A 17,442-nucleotide genomic window follows, 5' to 3' on the forward strand; every position below is an offset into this window, starting at 1 on the left:
AAATAACATTGGTATGCAAAATGATCTATGTATTAATGCATAATGCATAATGTAACAAAAAGCTCCTGTTTAAAGAATATCAGAGGGTATCCAGGTGAAAAGAAAAGGAAAATCATAATTATAACAAGAAATACGTCAGCTTTCATTCATCAATTTCTTCTTATGTTACTTCTAAAACCACTTTCCTTATATTTTATACTAAGTTTTACATTCTAATATTCAATTAATTTATACCAACCTTTCTATGCATTTTTTTCATATTTAGTTTACCATTCCATACTTACTACTTTGTACATGAATATCACATGCCAGATTGCTTGTTCCCATTCATTCAGGAATGGCATATGTTGTACTTCTAATACTAAGGGTGGGATTCAATGTTTGCCAGTGGACAGGTCAGGGCCTACTGATCCATTTCCAATCACAATTTGAAGTGCTGGTACTTACCTATAAAGCACTATATTACTTGGTCCTTGAAGACCTAAAGGCCTGCCACTAAAATCCCCTCAAAGATGCTTCTCCAGGTTCCCCTGCTTTCTGAGCTGAAGTGAGTTAGATGATAATTGTGGAAAGAGCTTTTTTGGCTGTGGTAATCCAGTGAGGTCATCTACATTTTTTATTTACCCAGGCGTTTTCTCTTGTTATGTAGAGGTACCAAATGGTTTATTATCCACCGTTTTAATCATATTCTTATTTATAAAGTTAAACAGTTTTAATGTAAACATGGTTGTAAACACCTATGGATTGTAATTTTTTAAAAGATAGTTCACCAAATGTTCTAAATAAAATGACACACATGACAAAGTGGGTGGCGACATCAATTTCAATGGAAAATGAATTTGTTAATGTTTACTGTGATGAGTTTCAAGGCACAGGGTTAATTGGGTGAGTTAGGATTTCCTATGCTCACAGAATAACAGATCAGATAAGGGACTTTGGAGCCTCAGGTAGGCCGCAGAGAACCTTTGCAACGAAATTTTAAAAAGGAAACTAAATTGTACTTACATTCCACCTATGACACGTATTGATCCAATTCCCTGGAAATCATCAGCATTTTCAAAAAGGTTTGGAAAACAATCAGTATTTTCAGAAAGCTCTTTATGCCATCCTCCAAAGTATGGGGTCCCATATATTATCATCTGCAGAATGTGAAATAGTCGAGCCTTTAAAATAAATTTCTGATATCCAGGTCTATGTTCTGTATAGTCTATGAAATTATCCTTACTTATCCAGTTTCAATCATTTGATGCTTTTTTCACCCCAGGTACCTTAATTGTGGTACATCTGCTCTGTATGTGTTCCGTTATGGAACACAATGATATGAAGCGGCATGAATTAATCTGAGTTGAACTTGTGTATGAATAGCTGGACCAGGGATCAAACTGAATGATTAGTGATCTGTTCCAACTCTATGGCTTTCATCCAGAGATCTCAAGAACAGAATTTTGTGCCAGTTACAGATAGGTAGCCGTGTTGGTCTGCCATAGTCAAAACAAAAAAATTTTTTTCCTTCCAGTAGCACCTTAAAGACAAACTAAGTTAGTTCTTGGTATGAGCTTTCGTGTGCATCTGAAGAAGTGTGCATGCACACGAAAGCTCATACCAAGAACTAACTTGGTTGGTCTTTAAGGTGCTACTGGAAGGAAAAAAAGAATTTTGTGCATACTGGAGGAATACACTTTTTGCCATTCCCCCCCTCTCCCTGGTTGCTTCCTGTGCTTTATGAAATTTTGGGTCCCTCTAGAATCGGGTGGAAGATGGTGCAGGAACTGCAGAGGGAAAGGAAGAAAATGGCAAAAATCATCTCCCTGAACCTATCTCAACTGGGAGCCTCTGCTAGCTCACTGTCACATCTGTCACCACCCCAAAATGCTGGTGGACTTCTAAAAAAAATGATGTGGAAAAGCAGAGAACTGTACTTAAGACTGGAAAACTGAGAGAAATCAAAATTGGCAGATTCAGCCATTCCTAGTTGGGAGTTATTTTCAGTAAAGAGCAGGAAGGTACCAATTTCCATCCTGAGTGGAATGGGAGAGCACCTCTAGATTCAACCCCATAGTTCTAAGAAGGGAATAGCAAAGTTAGGTATAAGTGACATCCCTTCAGTTCTAGGATTCTATGATCTTGAAGGCCTTTAAAAACAGATTAGTTTACTGTTGCCAGGATCCATAATTACCTTAATGTTTGTAGGCATCTGAACCTTCAGGCCACCCTATAGTGTAAAACAAAATAACAAATGATCAGGTATGTAAAATCCGAATGCATGTTTCAGTTCCATTAGTTCTATGCAAATATGAATAAGTGCTATTGCAAACCGCCCTCAAAATTTGCTGAAGGATGGTATATAATCCCTTTATATAAACAAACAAATAAAAGAATATTAATTAGAGCTTATCCATGCTCAAAGTGGATAAAACCTTTTTTATTCCTCTCACGGTTGATATCATCAACATGCCTTTTAAAAGGGAACTAAATATTGACAAACAAATATATAACAAACACATTTATGAGTGCTTGATTGTTCCAGAAGAACTAGGAATTCTTCAACATGCGGATATGAAGAAAGACAGTATTCACATGGCCTGAACATCTTTACTTCCTGCAAAAGGGACTCCTATCTTTGGCAGGTTGTGAGGGGAGATGGCTGCTGACAGTGGCAAAAATGTTCATAGGGCATATAAAGAGTTAGATTTCTATGAATCCAAAACCAACTTTATACGTATCTAATTTCATTCATACAACAGCAATTTCATTTTTGGAAACTTCGTGGGAATGTTAAGAACAGATTATATCCCACACCACCTATCATCACATCCAATAAAGGCAAACATAGGCTATTATGATCCTTTATAGTGCAGATTTTTGCAGTAACTACTAGGTACTAGAATCTTATTTTCTTTTAAAATGATTAATCTGAATAAATACTTTATAAGTCTATTCTAATCTAGTTCTGATCATTTTAGGAGCACCAGGCAAACAGAATGCCTTATGTCAAGTCTAATCTAGAGAAATTATTGACCAAAAGGCTAATTCTTTGCTTATTTCAAGACTCAGAAGATGGTGTACTGAATCAGATCTGTGCCCTGGCTCATCTCAGTCAATGTGGGTGCTCAGACATGGAATAGATTCTGATTTAGATGCACGATTGTTGCAGAAGAGGATGGATTGGTGTATAATCGGTTGAAAAACTATTACTGCCTCACCATTTTCAACGGATGAAGAGATTTTACATCAGCTGCTGAAATTTCACATGGGCTGTGGTTTTCTTCCAAAACCATCACCTCTCCTTTGTAATTAATGTCTGAATAGGCAAGCCATCTATTAGAGTGAGGAGAAAGTGGCTGATTAACCCAATTAAAGTAATCAACAGTGCTGATTCATGTGCAGTTTAATTAATAAAAATGAACCTTTGATCTGATCCAGCAGAATTGTCTAGCCCAGCATTCTGTCTCCAGCAACAGCTAGTCAGATGCCTCTGGGAAGCCCATAAGAAAAGCATGAAGGAAAACAACACTCGTACTGTTGCTTAATTCAGTATTCAGGAGGTGTATTGCCCCTGGAACACATTGGATAATGCCCAATGCTCTATTTTGACTACTAGCATCAGAAAATAATTACATAATGAGAGAGCTGGAAGGGACTCTAAATGCCATCCAGTCTAACTCCCTTCCAATGCAGGAAGTTCACTAGTACAGAATCCCATAAAGGTTCCCATCCAGCCTCTGCTTAAAAACTTCTTCCTGGAACAGTCTGTTCCATGGTCAAACTGCTCATACCATCAGGATTCCCCATCCTAATAGCTTAGCATGAATGGTTTTTCTTACTAGTTGAACCCATTGCTTAAGGTCTGGTCTCCTGCAGCAACAGAAAACAAAGCTCCTTCATCATTCCATCATTTATGTGATAGCCCTTCATATATTTTAAGATGGCTATCATATTGCCTTTAAATTGTCTCTTCTCCATGAGGAACCCACTCAACAGCATAATTGCTGTAAATAGTTGACCATTTAGAAATATACAGTGGTACCTCGGTTTTCGAACATCTCCACTGACAAACGTTTTGGAACTCGAACACCGAAAACCTGGAAATAAATGCTTCGGTTTTTGAACGCGCCTTGGAAGTCGAACAGGAAATGCGGCTTCTGTTTTGAGTTTTCCATATTAAGATTTCCGTTTTGAGGCTTCCATTTTGAGTTTTCGGTTTTCTAACATTTCGGAACTTGAATGGTCTTCCGGAACAGATTACGTTCGAAAACCGAGGTACCACTGTATTAGTCCCATGATTCTGTGTATAGTTAGGCTTGAAGTGCTGAGACAGAAATTCAAATAGCTGAAAAAGAGAGCAGAGAATTTTGATGGAATCCAAAAGCCAGTTGTCTCCTTCTAAAGATTCCAAGGCAGATTTTATTTGTTCTACTTTTAAGGGTAACAATAATAAAGCAATAGCATTTACAAAATAGCATATTAAAAATAATAATGAAAGCAATGGCTTTAGACAACATAACAGTTGTATTTAAGGCTGAGCTGAAAGTGGAGGTGACTTGCAAATATGTCCTCTTTCAGTGATTTGGAGGCAGGCCGCAAACAGAGCCAAACGTTTCCGCAGCACTTCCTCCTTCCCAAAACCCATTGCCTGCATTCTGAACTGACTTTGTAAAATAATAGTGGTGCCAATTCCAATTTGATATGTGGATATGTGCTGGAAAAGTGATTCCTGCTAGAAAATGTTCATTTTAAAAGAAAAATGATGCAGTGGCAGCTATCAAGAGGGGCAATGACTAAGTTAAAAAAAAAAAACAAATGCAAAGAAATGATGGGAAGAACATTTTGGAGTGCTTAGTTGAATATTGTGGCACATTGTATTCTATATGAAGATTTGATGCAGCCATAGTTGTACTGAATACAGGAAAAATTTTGCAAACAGAATTAATTTTAGCCATATCTGTTTATTTTACACTGATGGCAACAGAAATTGTCTTTGGAAAAGCATTTATTTTGAAAACAGGACAATGCCTGTTTGGGTGCAAGCCCCTGTTAAATTAAAAAGTAATCTAAATTTATGAGGGTTTTTTCCCCTAGAGAGTATAAGCAAAATAATAACCTATGCTATAAATTGGAAATTACTGCTGCTTTCTGAAACAACCCATTATTTTGTTTCTTCGTTTCGCCTTAGAAACAGCCAGCAACTGTTGATTGCTGACATTTTACATGTTTTTATAGGTTCACAAACTGATGTATATATAATGGAACCTGCACTCACACTCCTGCTTTCACAAAAAGAGTATGTGGTTTGACTTCCAGTTCTTCTAAATTAGCAACTGCACTCTGGATGCAGACAGGAACATGATCTGTGCTATCTTGTGGGTAAAGTTCAATCTCAGGAACACTGCAATCCTGCAGAACACATCAGATAACAAAAACAAACATGACTGTATGAGCTGTGCATCCCTTGACTGTATTTATTTACATCCCATAAAACATGGTTCCATGAAAAGGGCTTCAAACAGGAGGTTAAGAATGGTACACAGCAGAGAGGAGTACTGACAATGGTGGGGCACCATTGTTGCTTCAGTGCCCTGAGCTACATCCAGGTTATTTTTTAAAGAGCTGTTGGATATGACTGTGCTGAGAATAAGCACTATAAAATACCAACTTTCACGAAAGCAACTGCATTCGCAGATGCCTAACATGGGCAATATGGAAAGGGGAGTCTGAGGGGCAGCATTAAGAAAGATTGAGAAAGGTATCTGAAGTTCTGGGTCTTCTCTAAAAGGGATGCCATCTGCACCATACATTCAGAACATGCTAACAGTCATGGCTTCCCCCAAAGAATTCTGGGAACTGTAGTTTTGTTAAGGGTGCTGGGACCTGTTGCTCTGTGGGGAGTCTCCTAACAACTCTCACCCTCCTTAAAACAAACTACATCCCCCAGTATTCTTTGGTGGAAAGCCATGACTTTAAGCGCATGGTGTGGATGTGACCTACACCAAAATAAAGGAATTAACAGATGGTGGACGGGAGAAGAGGAGTGAAATGGACTCTACTGTCATTGCCAGTAGAATCCGTTTCTCACAATCAGCACTCACCTTCACTACTTGTCTGATTGAACCAACTCTGAAGTTCTTTTGATGTTTTTCAATGTGAGGATTCAATAGATCATGCAGCATCTCCTCTCCTTCTTCTATAGCATATTTCTCACCCAGGAATCCTGGTTTCTCATACATAATCCAGCTATATTAATAAAATAAGCACCACACTGTAAACATGCTACCAAGAGGTAGCTAACATAGCACCAATATTAGTAAGAAGCCATGGTTAATTTTATTACAAATTGTACTATTTCTTTACCATATACAGTTGTACCTTGGAAGTCAAACGGAATCCGTTCCGGCAGCCCGTTCGACTTCCAAAATGTTTGGAAACCAAAGCGTGGCTTCTGATTGGCTGCAGGAAGCCCCGTTGGACATTCAACTTCCAAAAATAGTTCGCAAACCAAAACAGTCACTTCTGGGTTTGCGGCGTTCAGGAGCCAAAACGTTCAATAACTAAGCTGTTCAAAAACCAAGGTATGACTGTATGCTGAAACACACACACAGAGAGAGCAACAGTGGTCAGCAGGGTGGCACAGGCAGAGCAGGGTGACTCACCAGCCTTCCCAACGCTGAGTGTGTCTGCCAGTTCCTGAGAGGGGGAAGGGTGAGACAGGGGAAGCTCTGTGCGGTGTAGATGCACTGGCAGGAACCTTACATTGCATCCCTGCGACTCCCCTCTCCCCCTCTTAGGATCCAGCAGCAACACTCTGTTGGGGAGGTAGGTGAGCAAAGTCCTGCCAACCACTACCCGTCTCGGAGGCTACTTTATAAACTGAGCTTTATAAATTGTCATCTGAAATTTGTGCAATTAGAAATCCTTCTGGAGATGGTACAAACTATTTATAACATGGTTTGCAAGTAATATACATTAGCAAAGTGCTTGTCATCATGAGGGGTGGACGTCTATAAATAGACACAGTCTCCAAAGTCTGATAAAATGCAGGGGAAACATTCAACATTAAAAGTTTCCAAATGGTGCACGGCCCTGGAGTGGGATTGCTTGTCATTACTGATGCCACAGGAAATATCCGAGATGTTTCCATAATGCTCATGAGTTTCATGTAGCACTCCAAGTCATATTTTTTCCAGGAGCTTTCTTTACCAAAGAAACACTACTTTAGGGGAAGATGTGGATCCTCCCCAGTCCCCAAACAACTACTGTTTAACAAAGTGATAATACGGGGAAGCATTTAATGCTCTGTTTTTTAACAACTAACTCCACTAAGAACTCTCAATGCAATGATGTTATGTAAAGGAATTATACAAGTATGTCTTTCTTTTTAATTTCAATTTCATTGTTAGTATAAAATAGCACATTCAGTATCACAAATTCAGTTTTACAAATGGAAAGAACACAGGAAGTTGCCTAATATTGAATTGGACCACTTGTCTTTCTAATTCAATATTATTTACTAAGTATTATTATTCACAGAGTATTGTTTATTGGCAGCAGCAACCCAGGGTTACAGACAGGTTATTCCTAGGATTTAATCTGGAACTTCTTGCATGCAAAGCATATACTCTATCACTGAGCTATGGCCCTTCTTTTATAGTTTATAACTTTTAAATAATATTTATATGATTTATAACTTTGGAATATATGCCTTACTTTGGCATAAGCCAATAAAAATTTTGTTTGTGTTGTTGATTTTTTAGTCTAATGTACTTGGTTAATTTCATCATTATGTGTATCAATACAATTCAGCTTCATATTCAGCAATATTAAGAACAGATACTGTTTTCCAAAGCTTAGGATGATATAGTCTTGTAGCTATAATCATGTAAGATGGGTTGGGAACTTTTTTCAGACTGTGGGCCACATTACTTCAGTGGAAAGCTTTCAGAGCCCACATCCCTGCAGTGGGTGGAGCCAGACAAACATTTTTTTTAGTAAAAGTAAAAATAAAATAAAATAGAGGAACCAATCTGGGTGTATTACAAGTAATCATTTCTATTGCTTAGTAAACTTACAAAATCATCAATAATGGAAATAAATACACACTTCTTTATGACGCTTCCAACACTTGTTATTCAGTATACTATTTCTTTTATTATGTTTCAAAGGTGTACCTGGATACAGTCATACTTCGGGTTACAGATGCTTCAGGTTGCGCATTTTTGGGTTGTGCACCACACTGAACCTGGAAGTACCAGAACGGGCTACTTCCGGGTTTTGGTGCATGCGCAGAAGCACTAAATCACACTTTGCGCATGAGCACCGAATTGCAACCCGTGCATGCGCAGACTCGGCGCTGTGGGTTGCGAACGTGCCTCCCACACAGATCACTTTCGCAACCCGAGTGTCTACTGTACCTTAAACCATTTTCCTGCACATGAACCCACTACAATTTTTTTTTCAAAATTCCTGAATATATTCACATGCTTCAAATATGATGTTCTATAACTTAGCATACACTTGTTTACTTTTTCTTCTTTGCAATAGAAATGTAACAGTATTTTATACAGTTCAGATAAGACATATTTTTAAATTTCAGGTTAACATTTTTCAAAAACTGAGCATTCAAAACTGAACATTCCCTTAAATTAGGGAAACTTGCAGCCCTCCAAATATTGCTGGACTGTAACTCCCATTATCCCTGACTATAGGCATGTGGCTGGTGTGTGGGAGCTGGAAATCAACAATATATGGAGGGCCACAGGTTGACTATCCCTGCCTTAACTGATAAATTTGTATTTTTATTTATTTCTCTATCAAATCCACAAAACTGTAATTATTCAAACAATGGAAAAACAGCAAGTGTTCATTAAAATATTAATTTCATCATAGGATGACAATTAACTACAATATATGTTAACTTTTGCACACTTCAGGAACCTGATTTAGCTTCACTAAAATCAGGTACATAAATAACAGCCACTTCACCCATAAAGTGCATGTTCCTTACCATCCTCTGACAACTCTGATCAGTGCTTCTTTTGAAAAAACCCAGGCTGTAGCATCTAACACATCATGGTAAATTTCAATTGTGTTGTCGTGAACATCACAAATAACCATCTGAAATGACATGTGATGGTGTTAAGGAAACACTAGCAAATTCAGTTTCCCATATATAACAAATATTCTGCTTGTTGTGTTTAGCTTTATAAAGGCTTTAAGGTCTTTGTCATGTTTACGTCATGGGACTTGCTTCAAAGTATATAGGACTGCAGTCTAAACCAAATCAAAAAATCAAACAGGTCATCTACAAATCAATTACACTAGTATATTATCACTGGTTTAAATGGAGCAAAATCAGTGAAAGTTGGATTATACTTTTCATATTAAATTAACTAATCGAAGTTTTTATTAGTTGTTTGCTCTAGCCAACAACTACATTCAAGGAAAAAATAGAATCTAGCAGCCAATCATCTTAATTACATCCAAGGAAAATGCAGAATCTGTCTACCTAACTACCTCCCTACCTAATCTATCTATCTACTTTCCATTGCTTCACTCAAATGTACATGGCAAAACAGACAATATCTCATACTTGCTTATACGGTGAAAAGTCATACTCACTTTCCCTGGTCTTTGATTGCATTTGAGTCCTTCCCTGCCAACAGGACACTGAAAGTGAAATGAGGAAATAATTATTTAAGTGCTATAATGAACCAACAATAGATATTTTAAGCAGTATGACTTTAAGTTAGGGATAGCTATCCTCATGGCTTCCAAATGCTGCAGGACTCTAATGGTGTGTAATAACTACTGGCCAGTTACAAATACCCTTTTTCAGGGTTAGGTAGTGCTGAGGACAGTGGCAGAGCAACTGCAAGTGGTCCTAGATGACACAGATTATCTGGACCCACGTCAATTGGGCTCAGGCCTGGTTTTAGAAGTTAATCGCCCTTGGCTGACTCAAGGATTACGTTTATAGAGAGAGGGTCAGGGTGAGTGTGACCCTGTTGCTCTTACTCTCAGTGGCTTTTGATACTACAGTGGTACCTCTGGTTGTGAACGCTTCTGGTTATGCAAGCTTCGGGTTACGAGCTCCGCTAACCTGGAAGTAGTTGCTCCTGGTTGCGAACTTTGCCCCAGGATGTAAGCGGGAGGCGCCATTAGCGAAAGCGCGCCTCAGGATAAGAATGGTTTCAGCTTAAGAACAGACCTTCCAAACAAATTAGGTTCGTAACCAGAGGTACCACTGTATTGACCATTGTATCTTCCTGGATAAGTATCAGAGGCCCTATGTTACATTGGTTCTATTCATAACTGTGCAATCGACTCCAGAGAGTAGATTTAGGAACATGTTCCTTGGCCTCCTTGGACTTGCTCTCTGGGGTTACATCTATGGATGACACACAGATCTATTTCTCCACAGCATTTAATCAGGTGTGTGGCTGTGCTAGCCAGCGGAAGAATGCAAGATTAGACTGGATGAGTTTGACTCCTGGGAAGGTAAAGCCTCTGGGGGTAGGTGGCTCCTGTGTTTGTAAGATACGACAACTGCCTGTTCCATATGGGCTTGCACTCCCTCTGAAGGAGCAGGTACATAGCTTAGGGTACAGCTTTGTCCTTAGAGGCAAAAGTGTCCTCTGTAGATTAGAGTGCCTTTTACCAGGTTTATACGATATGCCAGCTATGCCTGTATCTGGAATACAGAATAGCCCAGCCACTGTAATCACTGATAGCCTTGATACTGCAATGCGCTCTGGTCCAGATGCTACAGCTACTGCACAATGCAGCAGACTGCTGAAGAGGGCAAATAATTGATGGCGTGAGAATGCTCTGCTAAAACATCTGCACTGGATACCCATATGTTACAAGGGTCATCAAGTCCAACTGCTAGTATCCAGTAGGTGGATGTGGAGCAACTGTCTGTGCATTTTCTGTTAAATTAAATAGTAATATTTTTCATTAGTGGTGAAAATCAGTACTGACAAGCTTGAGTGGAAACTTATTACAAGTGTTTGAAAATATAAGATTGGTATATCAAATAAAAACCTGATCGTAAAGCTTTCAGCACAAACATGGGTGATGCCCTAAGAAAGAATGAACTTTTGAGACATCATTAAAAATGGTCATAAAGGTGTCTGGAGCTAATGTTGATTAAACATTAGTAAGTCTATGATTCCTGACTTGTGTGGCTCTTTATGTTAATACAAAACACTTTCCTCATATTATTCAATAGAAGATGAGGGGTCCTTATAGTCTTTGGTGCAGCACACATGGAAACATAAACATATGTGCCAATATATTCTTACCCTTATTTTAAGATTCATGCATGAAGTTTCCTTCCCTCACCCTACCTCACCTTGCTGGGGAAGAACAGGCAAGAAAGAGATGAGTGCTCTACTTCGCATTTCTGCTAAGTGAAATTCATCATCTTTCTTTTCACCTGGCTAGTGTACTGTGATTCCCCTCTACACTGGGTGAACTGAAAGAATGTAATTTTCCACACTATGTCTGTAAACTGCCCCCAGACAATAGCCCATGAATATAAGAAATCCTCTCTCTCCACAATGTGTTTATCCCAAAGATTGGTGTTTATGCCTATTGCCTCGGCTTAATTATTACGTGAACATAACCTCAACAGTAACAGAACACGCTCATACAAATACATGTAATAGGATACTCTAAATGTATGTGTGTATGTACACCTACAACCCCACCCCACTATGCTCATTTAATAGTTTCGTTACACATATAAAATTAATGAAAAGCACCTTACCACTTGAAAAGCTGCCGGTTTTTGCAAGCCACTTCTTTCAGGCTGCTGGTCCTTTGGCACCAAAACACTCCTAAATCGAGTTCCCTTCTCGCTAGAATAAGTTCTTGAACTCTGCAGACTTTCATAGTATATACTCTTTGAAGAAGAACTTATGTCACGATCAGATTTTTGTAAAAGCTGAGCTGAAGGCATTGAACTTAAAGATAAGGTCTCTTCTGCGTTAAGTGCCTCCTTAGAAAGAAAATGTGAGTATCTCCTCTCATGAATGTTTTCTGGGACTGCTGTACATGAGCTGTTTGGCCCCTGACTGGAAAGATATGCTTCTTTTTCATCCTCTAGTTTGTTTTCTTCACAAATATTCTCTTCCTCTTCTTCATTACACTCGCTGCTAGATCTTAACCGTTCAGACACTGACTGAAGAAGTGATAAGACTGACAAGGACTGGTTGGCTCTTTCAATAGGATTACCTTCTGGTGAGCCATCAGCGGATAGCAAGTCCTCTTGAGAACTGTCATCTTCATATATAGGAGACAAAGAGAAAGGGTAAACACTGAATCGCTTTGCTTCCACTGTCACGAATGCTTCTGAAGAAAGATTGTTTAATTGGTTGCTTTGTTCACAAGGGTGGACAGACTCAAGTTTGCCTTTTACAGTTTCACACATAAGAAAATGTTGATTATTATCCAGGGATTGGTCAGGAAGGGATGATAAGGGATGATCTGGTTCTTCTGTTGAAAATAAATAACTTTCATCTTGAAGAGCACCTTCATACAAAATGGTGAAAGAACTGCTGTCCAACTCTTCTGGTGGTGAAGAAGCAAATAACTTGGGGGATTTCTCTTCATTTCCACAATCATCATCAACATCCAGATAATATTCCTTGAGCACTGTTAAACCTGTCTCAACGACTGTTTCTTCCTTAATGGAAAAATCTGAGTTCAAGCCAATCTTTGCTGAGCTGTTCATTACAGGCCGTTCAGACATACTGAACTGGGTGCCAAATTTATAAGCATTCTGTGGCACTGTGTAAGCTTTCGTCATTTTACCACAGACCTTTTCACTTTCTATTTCATAATATTTTTCACATGGTTCCTCTCTTACAACTTCTGCAGAGTCACCCTCTTTAAAAACATATTCAGGCAGATTCTCCCCTAGATTATTTCCAAGTGAATCTAAAGGTCCAAATGGTGGCAAATGCACTTCATCCATTACAGTATCTTCATTTATTGAATATGAGGAATATTCAGATTCATCATCAATTGTCCACTTTGTTTCCTCACCGGCATCTGTCATGCACATAGTGCAATTGGCATGTTTACTGTTTTTGCCATTGACTATAGGAGGGCTGCATTCTATTGTAGCTGTGGGATCAGACCAGTCATTTTCATTTTTCTGTTCTCCACCTGTTATTTCTTTGTGGTCGTCTTTAATATTAATATACAAAGATGCTGAGGAGTTTGCTACTTTACCTTCACTGATTATATTGCATACTGAAGTTCCATATATTGGACTTAAATTTAAAGGATCTTTAGTTATTTTGGGAAGTTTAGCTGTTAATTCAGTATCAGTAGTAAGCTTCTTTGATGCTTCAGTGTTGGACTTAAGGGCTGAATTTTGAAGAATGCCATTGCTCAGATGGTCCTCATGCTGATTATATGTCACTTTTCGTATGGCTGCATTAATAACATCATCAATTATTTCTTTTGCTTTTAGTGCTATTGAACTATGTAGGTCAATTTTATCTGTAATGTCAAATGGTATTTTTTCATCTTTAATATTTGTGCCAAGTGTGTCTTTTGCTTTAACTTCAGAAAGCTTTCTGATACAACCCTCATTAAAATGCTTTAATGATGAATTCCTTGACTGCATTTCTTTTGATTCTGACAGCGTTTTTCTATTTTTCTGATCTTTTTGAAGGCTGAGCCCTAATAAATTGTCCTTAATGTCATTAGTCTGGCAGACGCCAGCTGCTTGCTTTGATCTTATTTCTTCTATGGCTAAACGCAGAACTGCATCAACTATTTCATCAGCCTTTTTGAGCAAAACAGTTAAGTCTTGGGATTTAATTTGTACTTGCCTTCCTGTTTCAACATCATTCAGTGCTTCTTCGGAAAACTGGCTGCTTGATTCTGTAAACAAAGTTGTAATTGCTTGATCACCCATTTCAAAGGTGTTTGAATTAGCAGTAGCAGCAGCAGCAGCAGCAGCAGCAGCAGCAAGGTAGTGAAGATTTAGCTGGCCTGAAGTTCTTTGCTCCTCTTTTCTCTGCTGTGTAGTGAAAGACATTCCTAGTACAATCTTTACAGGTTCTGTAGCTTCCACATCACAGACAACTGGGGACAAGAATGGGACTGGGTACTCTGCTTCTGACACTGATTTAGAGTGTAGACTATTTGGTTTATATTTAGGTGAAACCTTGCCCTTCTTTTCTTCAGAATCAATAGGAAGAGAATGATTCTTGTCTAAAACAAAATCTGATGTTTCACAGGCAGGAGAACTAAGCTTTGAGCTATCTTTAAAACAAGTAATGGGTGACACAGGCTTGAAAGTATATAAATTTTCAAATGTAGAAACAGGAAGATCCTCTTTTGCCAGGTTAGATCTAGAGTCTAGCAAGCAAGAGGCAGACATATCCTTCATTTCTTCAGAGCGCAGTAAAATATCACTTCTACTATCAGCAATTTCAGCAGTGTCAAAGGTAATCTTAGTTTCAGGAATGCTTTCAGATTCCAGAAAAGTACCAGGAACTTGACCTGCACACCCAGATTCAGCAGCAATAAGAAGGCTCCCAGGTCCACAGTTCTCTGACTTTGAGATAACTTGGTTATTTTCACATGTAGAGGCAGAACAACATATTTTACCATTGATAGTCCCCGCAGAATCACTTAGAGACTGGTTAGTGCAATCCTGTTTATCAGCCAAAGAACACAAAGCCCCCAACAAACTGTGATCTTCAGAATTAAGGACAGGTTTAGACACATCGTCCAAAATGATTTTGCTATCTCCAGAGATGAAAGAGTTACCGACCAAGACACATAACGGAGAAGAAGGAAATGATAAATAACTATTTTCTTCTGATTTCACAACAGGAGGTAGACCTATTGAGATGTCCTCTTCAGTTTCATAAGCCATTTTTGCTTCAGTTTGATTTTTTATTTCATCAACTAATGGATCATTTTTTTGTGCAGATATCACAACTTCTGCAGTTTTAAGAAGTGATGGAATAGGTTTGGCCACTGTAGTAGTGCCTGTGTTGCTTTTAAGTTCTGAGTTCTCTAATTTGATGGGCTTGGTTTTGTCTTCAGCGAGAGGAAGAGGACTATGTAAACCAGCCAATGCTTCGATCAGAGTTTCATCCTCAACATTCTCAGAAATATGGCAGTTGTCATCTTTAGCCTTAAGGATAAGAGGGGCACCATCCATAGTGCCCACAGCCTCCTCAGTGCTGGTATCACCTGTTTCTAAGGCAGCTGATGCCACCCGAGACACCACATTTTCATATTCAGCAGCTAACAAAGATGTGTTGGCATGGTTTACCTCAGTTGCGTTAGGAGAAGCACCTGTCATTCTAACATGGTCAAATTGTGTCACAGGCGCATACAAATTATCATTGGTAAAATTATTAGTTCCATTCTCAGATGTCATGGGGAAGTTATGATTGTTTTGTACATCTGTAAGTACCACAGACTCAGTGGCCTCTTCACACTTTAGATCGCTTTTGCCAAATATATCTATGTTTTGAACCATTTCTTTGGATTGGACTGAAGCAAGCATACCGACTCCTGCTGATATATCACTTTTTTTGCAATTTGTATCCTGCAACACCAACTGCAATTCTTCTCCAACTTTTTGTTCGTGGAGAGGTAAGTGCTCATCTGGTGAAATGATCTGCATGTTTTTCTCCTTCTGCTCTGTCACTTTTTGGTGTGATTCTTCAGTTTCACTTTCTACCCTGCTAACTGCCTGTCCCCTACCTAGAATACTATTCAAATGCAATGTTTGGTTCTCTGCTTTTAGTTTGAATTGATCCTCAGTCCAACTATTGCAGGGACCTTTGTTTTCTAGCAACTGTTGCTCATTATCACCTACGTCTACTTTGGGGTGTGAAAAAAACTCCTCTTGCACTGTCTCTTTTGTTTCTGTGTTAGAAAAAGCGCAAAACTGCATTCCTTTTTGAAAGCCAACAGTGGTAGCATTGATTGACTGAATCTCCATTTGTATTTCCCCTAACACCTCCTCCCTATTTTCAAGCAATCTGTTATTTTCTGAACTCATACTAACAGCATCTCTATTCTGGCAACTGAAATTGGCTTTCTTTTGCAACAGTGTTGGCTCCAACAGAAGGTTCCTATTAAGTTCTGGTGTGCTGGAAACTGCTGTATGTTTCACAGAAACCAGTTCCTCAATGCAATTTTTGATTGTTTCCATTTCTGTCAACGAGGTAATTTTGTTCTTCAGTTCTTTGTGCTCACAATTGCCCAAGACATCCAGAGAATTTCCCCCCAAATCCATTTCTGCCAAAAATACGTTTGCTTGTGAATCCTTTGTGTCATCGTTAGTCTTAGGTCCCGAGTTCGTTTTCAATGAAGATTCTGTCTTTGTTGTAGTAGTTTCTGAGTCTGGAAGGCTTACAGTCCTATTTTCTTTGTTTTTGGCTGTAGTGCTATTAATGCTGGTTGAGGTTTGTTTTTCTTGCTCCAATTCCGCTTGTTTCTTAAGCAATTGCTTAATTCTTGCAGAACCTCGATATGTTGCATAAGTAACTGCAGGTGCACCCAGTTCACATTCTGTTTTCCTGGAACAGAAGAAATATCATTATTGGAACATTAGCAAAAGCTCCTAGGCATACTCAGCTGTATAAAATGAAATTTTAAACAGACACAGAGAGATTAGTACAATAGGCACTGGTCTCTTTTATTTCAAAAATGTAAAGCAATGTTTCTACTTTAGAAGAGTCTTGCTGGATCAGACCTAGGCCAGCGCCCTGTTCTCACAGGGGCCAACCAGATGCTTATGGGAAACCCACAAACAGGACAAACGTTCAATAGCTCTCTCCCACTTATGGCCCCTTGCAACTGGTATTGCCTCTGATACTGAAGGAATTATAGCCCTCATGATTAATAGTTATTTCCCACCACCACCCACCTAAATACTCAAATGTATAATATCTAGGTATGCCATTACAGGTGTAATTAGTGGAGATTTTTAAATAGCTATTGACTCATAGTACCACTGAGGAGAAGGCTTTGTGGGTCATCATGTCTAACCCCTGGCAGAAACATGTATGTAAAGCTATTTTTGTCAAATAATTGTGTCCTAACTCTGGTGATCTGCACCCTTGGATGAGGTTTGCAAATGAAAGTAGTTCATTTTATCCACTTTACATTGTTTCAGATTATAAAATGATCAACAGAATCCTCAAAAGTACCATTTGTCTGTCTCTTTCTGAAAACGTCCATGTTACCCTAATTGCTTGTCAGGGCTGGGGCACCTGTGGCTCTCTGGAAGTTGGACTACAACCTCCAACATTCCTGACTATTGGCCATACTGGCTGGGGCTGATGGGAGCTGGAGTCCAACAATACTTGGAGGGCCTCAGGTCCCCCCCCCCCCGATTCATGTAGTGATTTACAGTAATGGTCTACCATTAGAGCTCAGATACAGTTCTGAGTCTTTCTT

At 38.9% G+C, this 17,442-nt stretch overlaps 1 protein-coding gene across 2 annotated transcripts in view; it reads right to left on the bottom strand.

Moving 5' to 3' along the window:
• The window catches only part of CRYBG3 (crystallin beta-gamma domain containing 3), a 66,866-nt gene that overhangs the window by 17,879 nt on the left and 31,545 nt on the right, over nucleotides 1–17,442 (bottom strand). For both annotated transcript variants that reach the window (XR_014547546.1, XM_083611365.1), the window contains exons 4-11: nucleotides 11,765–16,559; nucleotides 9,613–9,660; nucleotides 8,999–9,108; nucleotides 6,087–6,231; nucleotides 5,261–5,394; nucleotides 3,204–3,318; nucleotides 2,177–2,212; nucleotides 1,006–1,139 (exon numbers count right to left, since the gene is read on the bottom strand). Coding sequence is in view for 1 of the 2 variants with exons in the window: in XM_083611365.1 (XP_083467491.1) it covers nucleotides 1,006–1,139; nucleotides 2,177–2,212; nucleotides 3,204–3,318; nucleotides 5,261–5,394; nucleotides 6,087–6,231; nucleotides 8,999–9,108; nucleotides 9,613–9,660; nucleotides 11,765–16,559 (5,517 nt within the window). In the remaining variant the exon portion in view is untranslated. The remainder of the gene's footprint in view (nucleotides 1–1,005; nucleotides 1,140–2,176; nucleotides 2,213–3,203; nucleotides 3,319–5,260; nucleotides 5,395–6,086; nucleotides 6,232–8,998; nucleotides 9,109–9,612; nucleotides 9,661–11,764; nucleotides 16,560–17,442) is intronic.

Source organism: Podarcis filfolensis (genome assembly GCF_964270895.1).
Source record: "Podarcis filfolensis genome assembly, chromosome: 4".
Lineage (NCBI taxonomy): Eukaryota > Metazoa > Chordata > Lepidosauria > Squamata > Lacertidae > Podarcis > Podarcis filfolensis.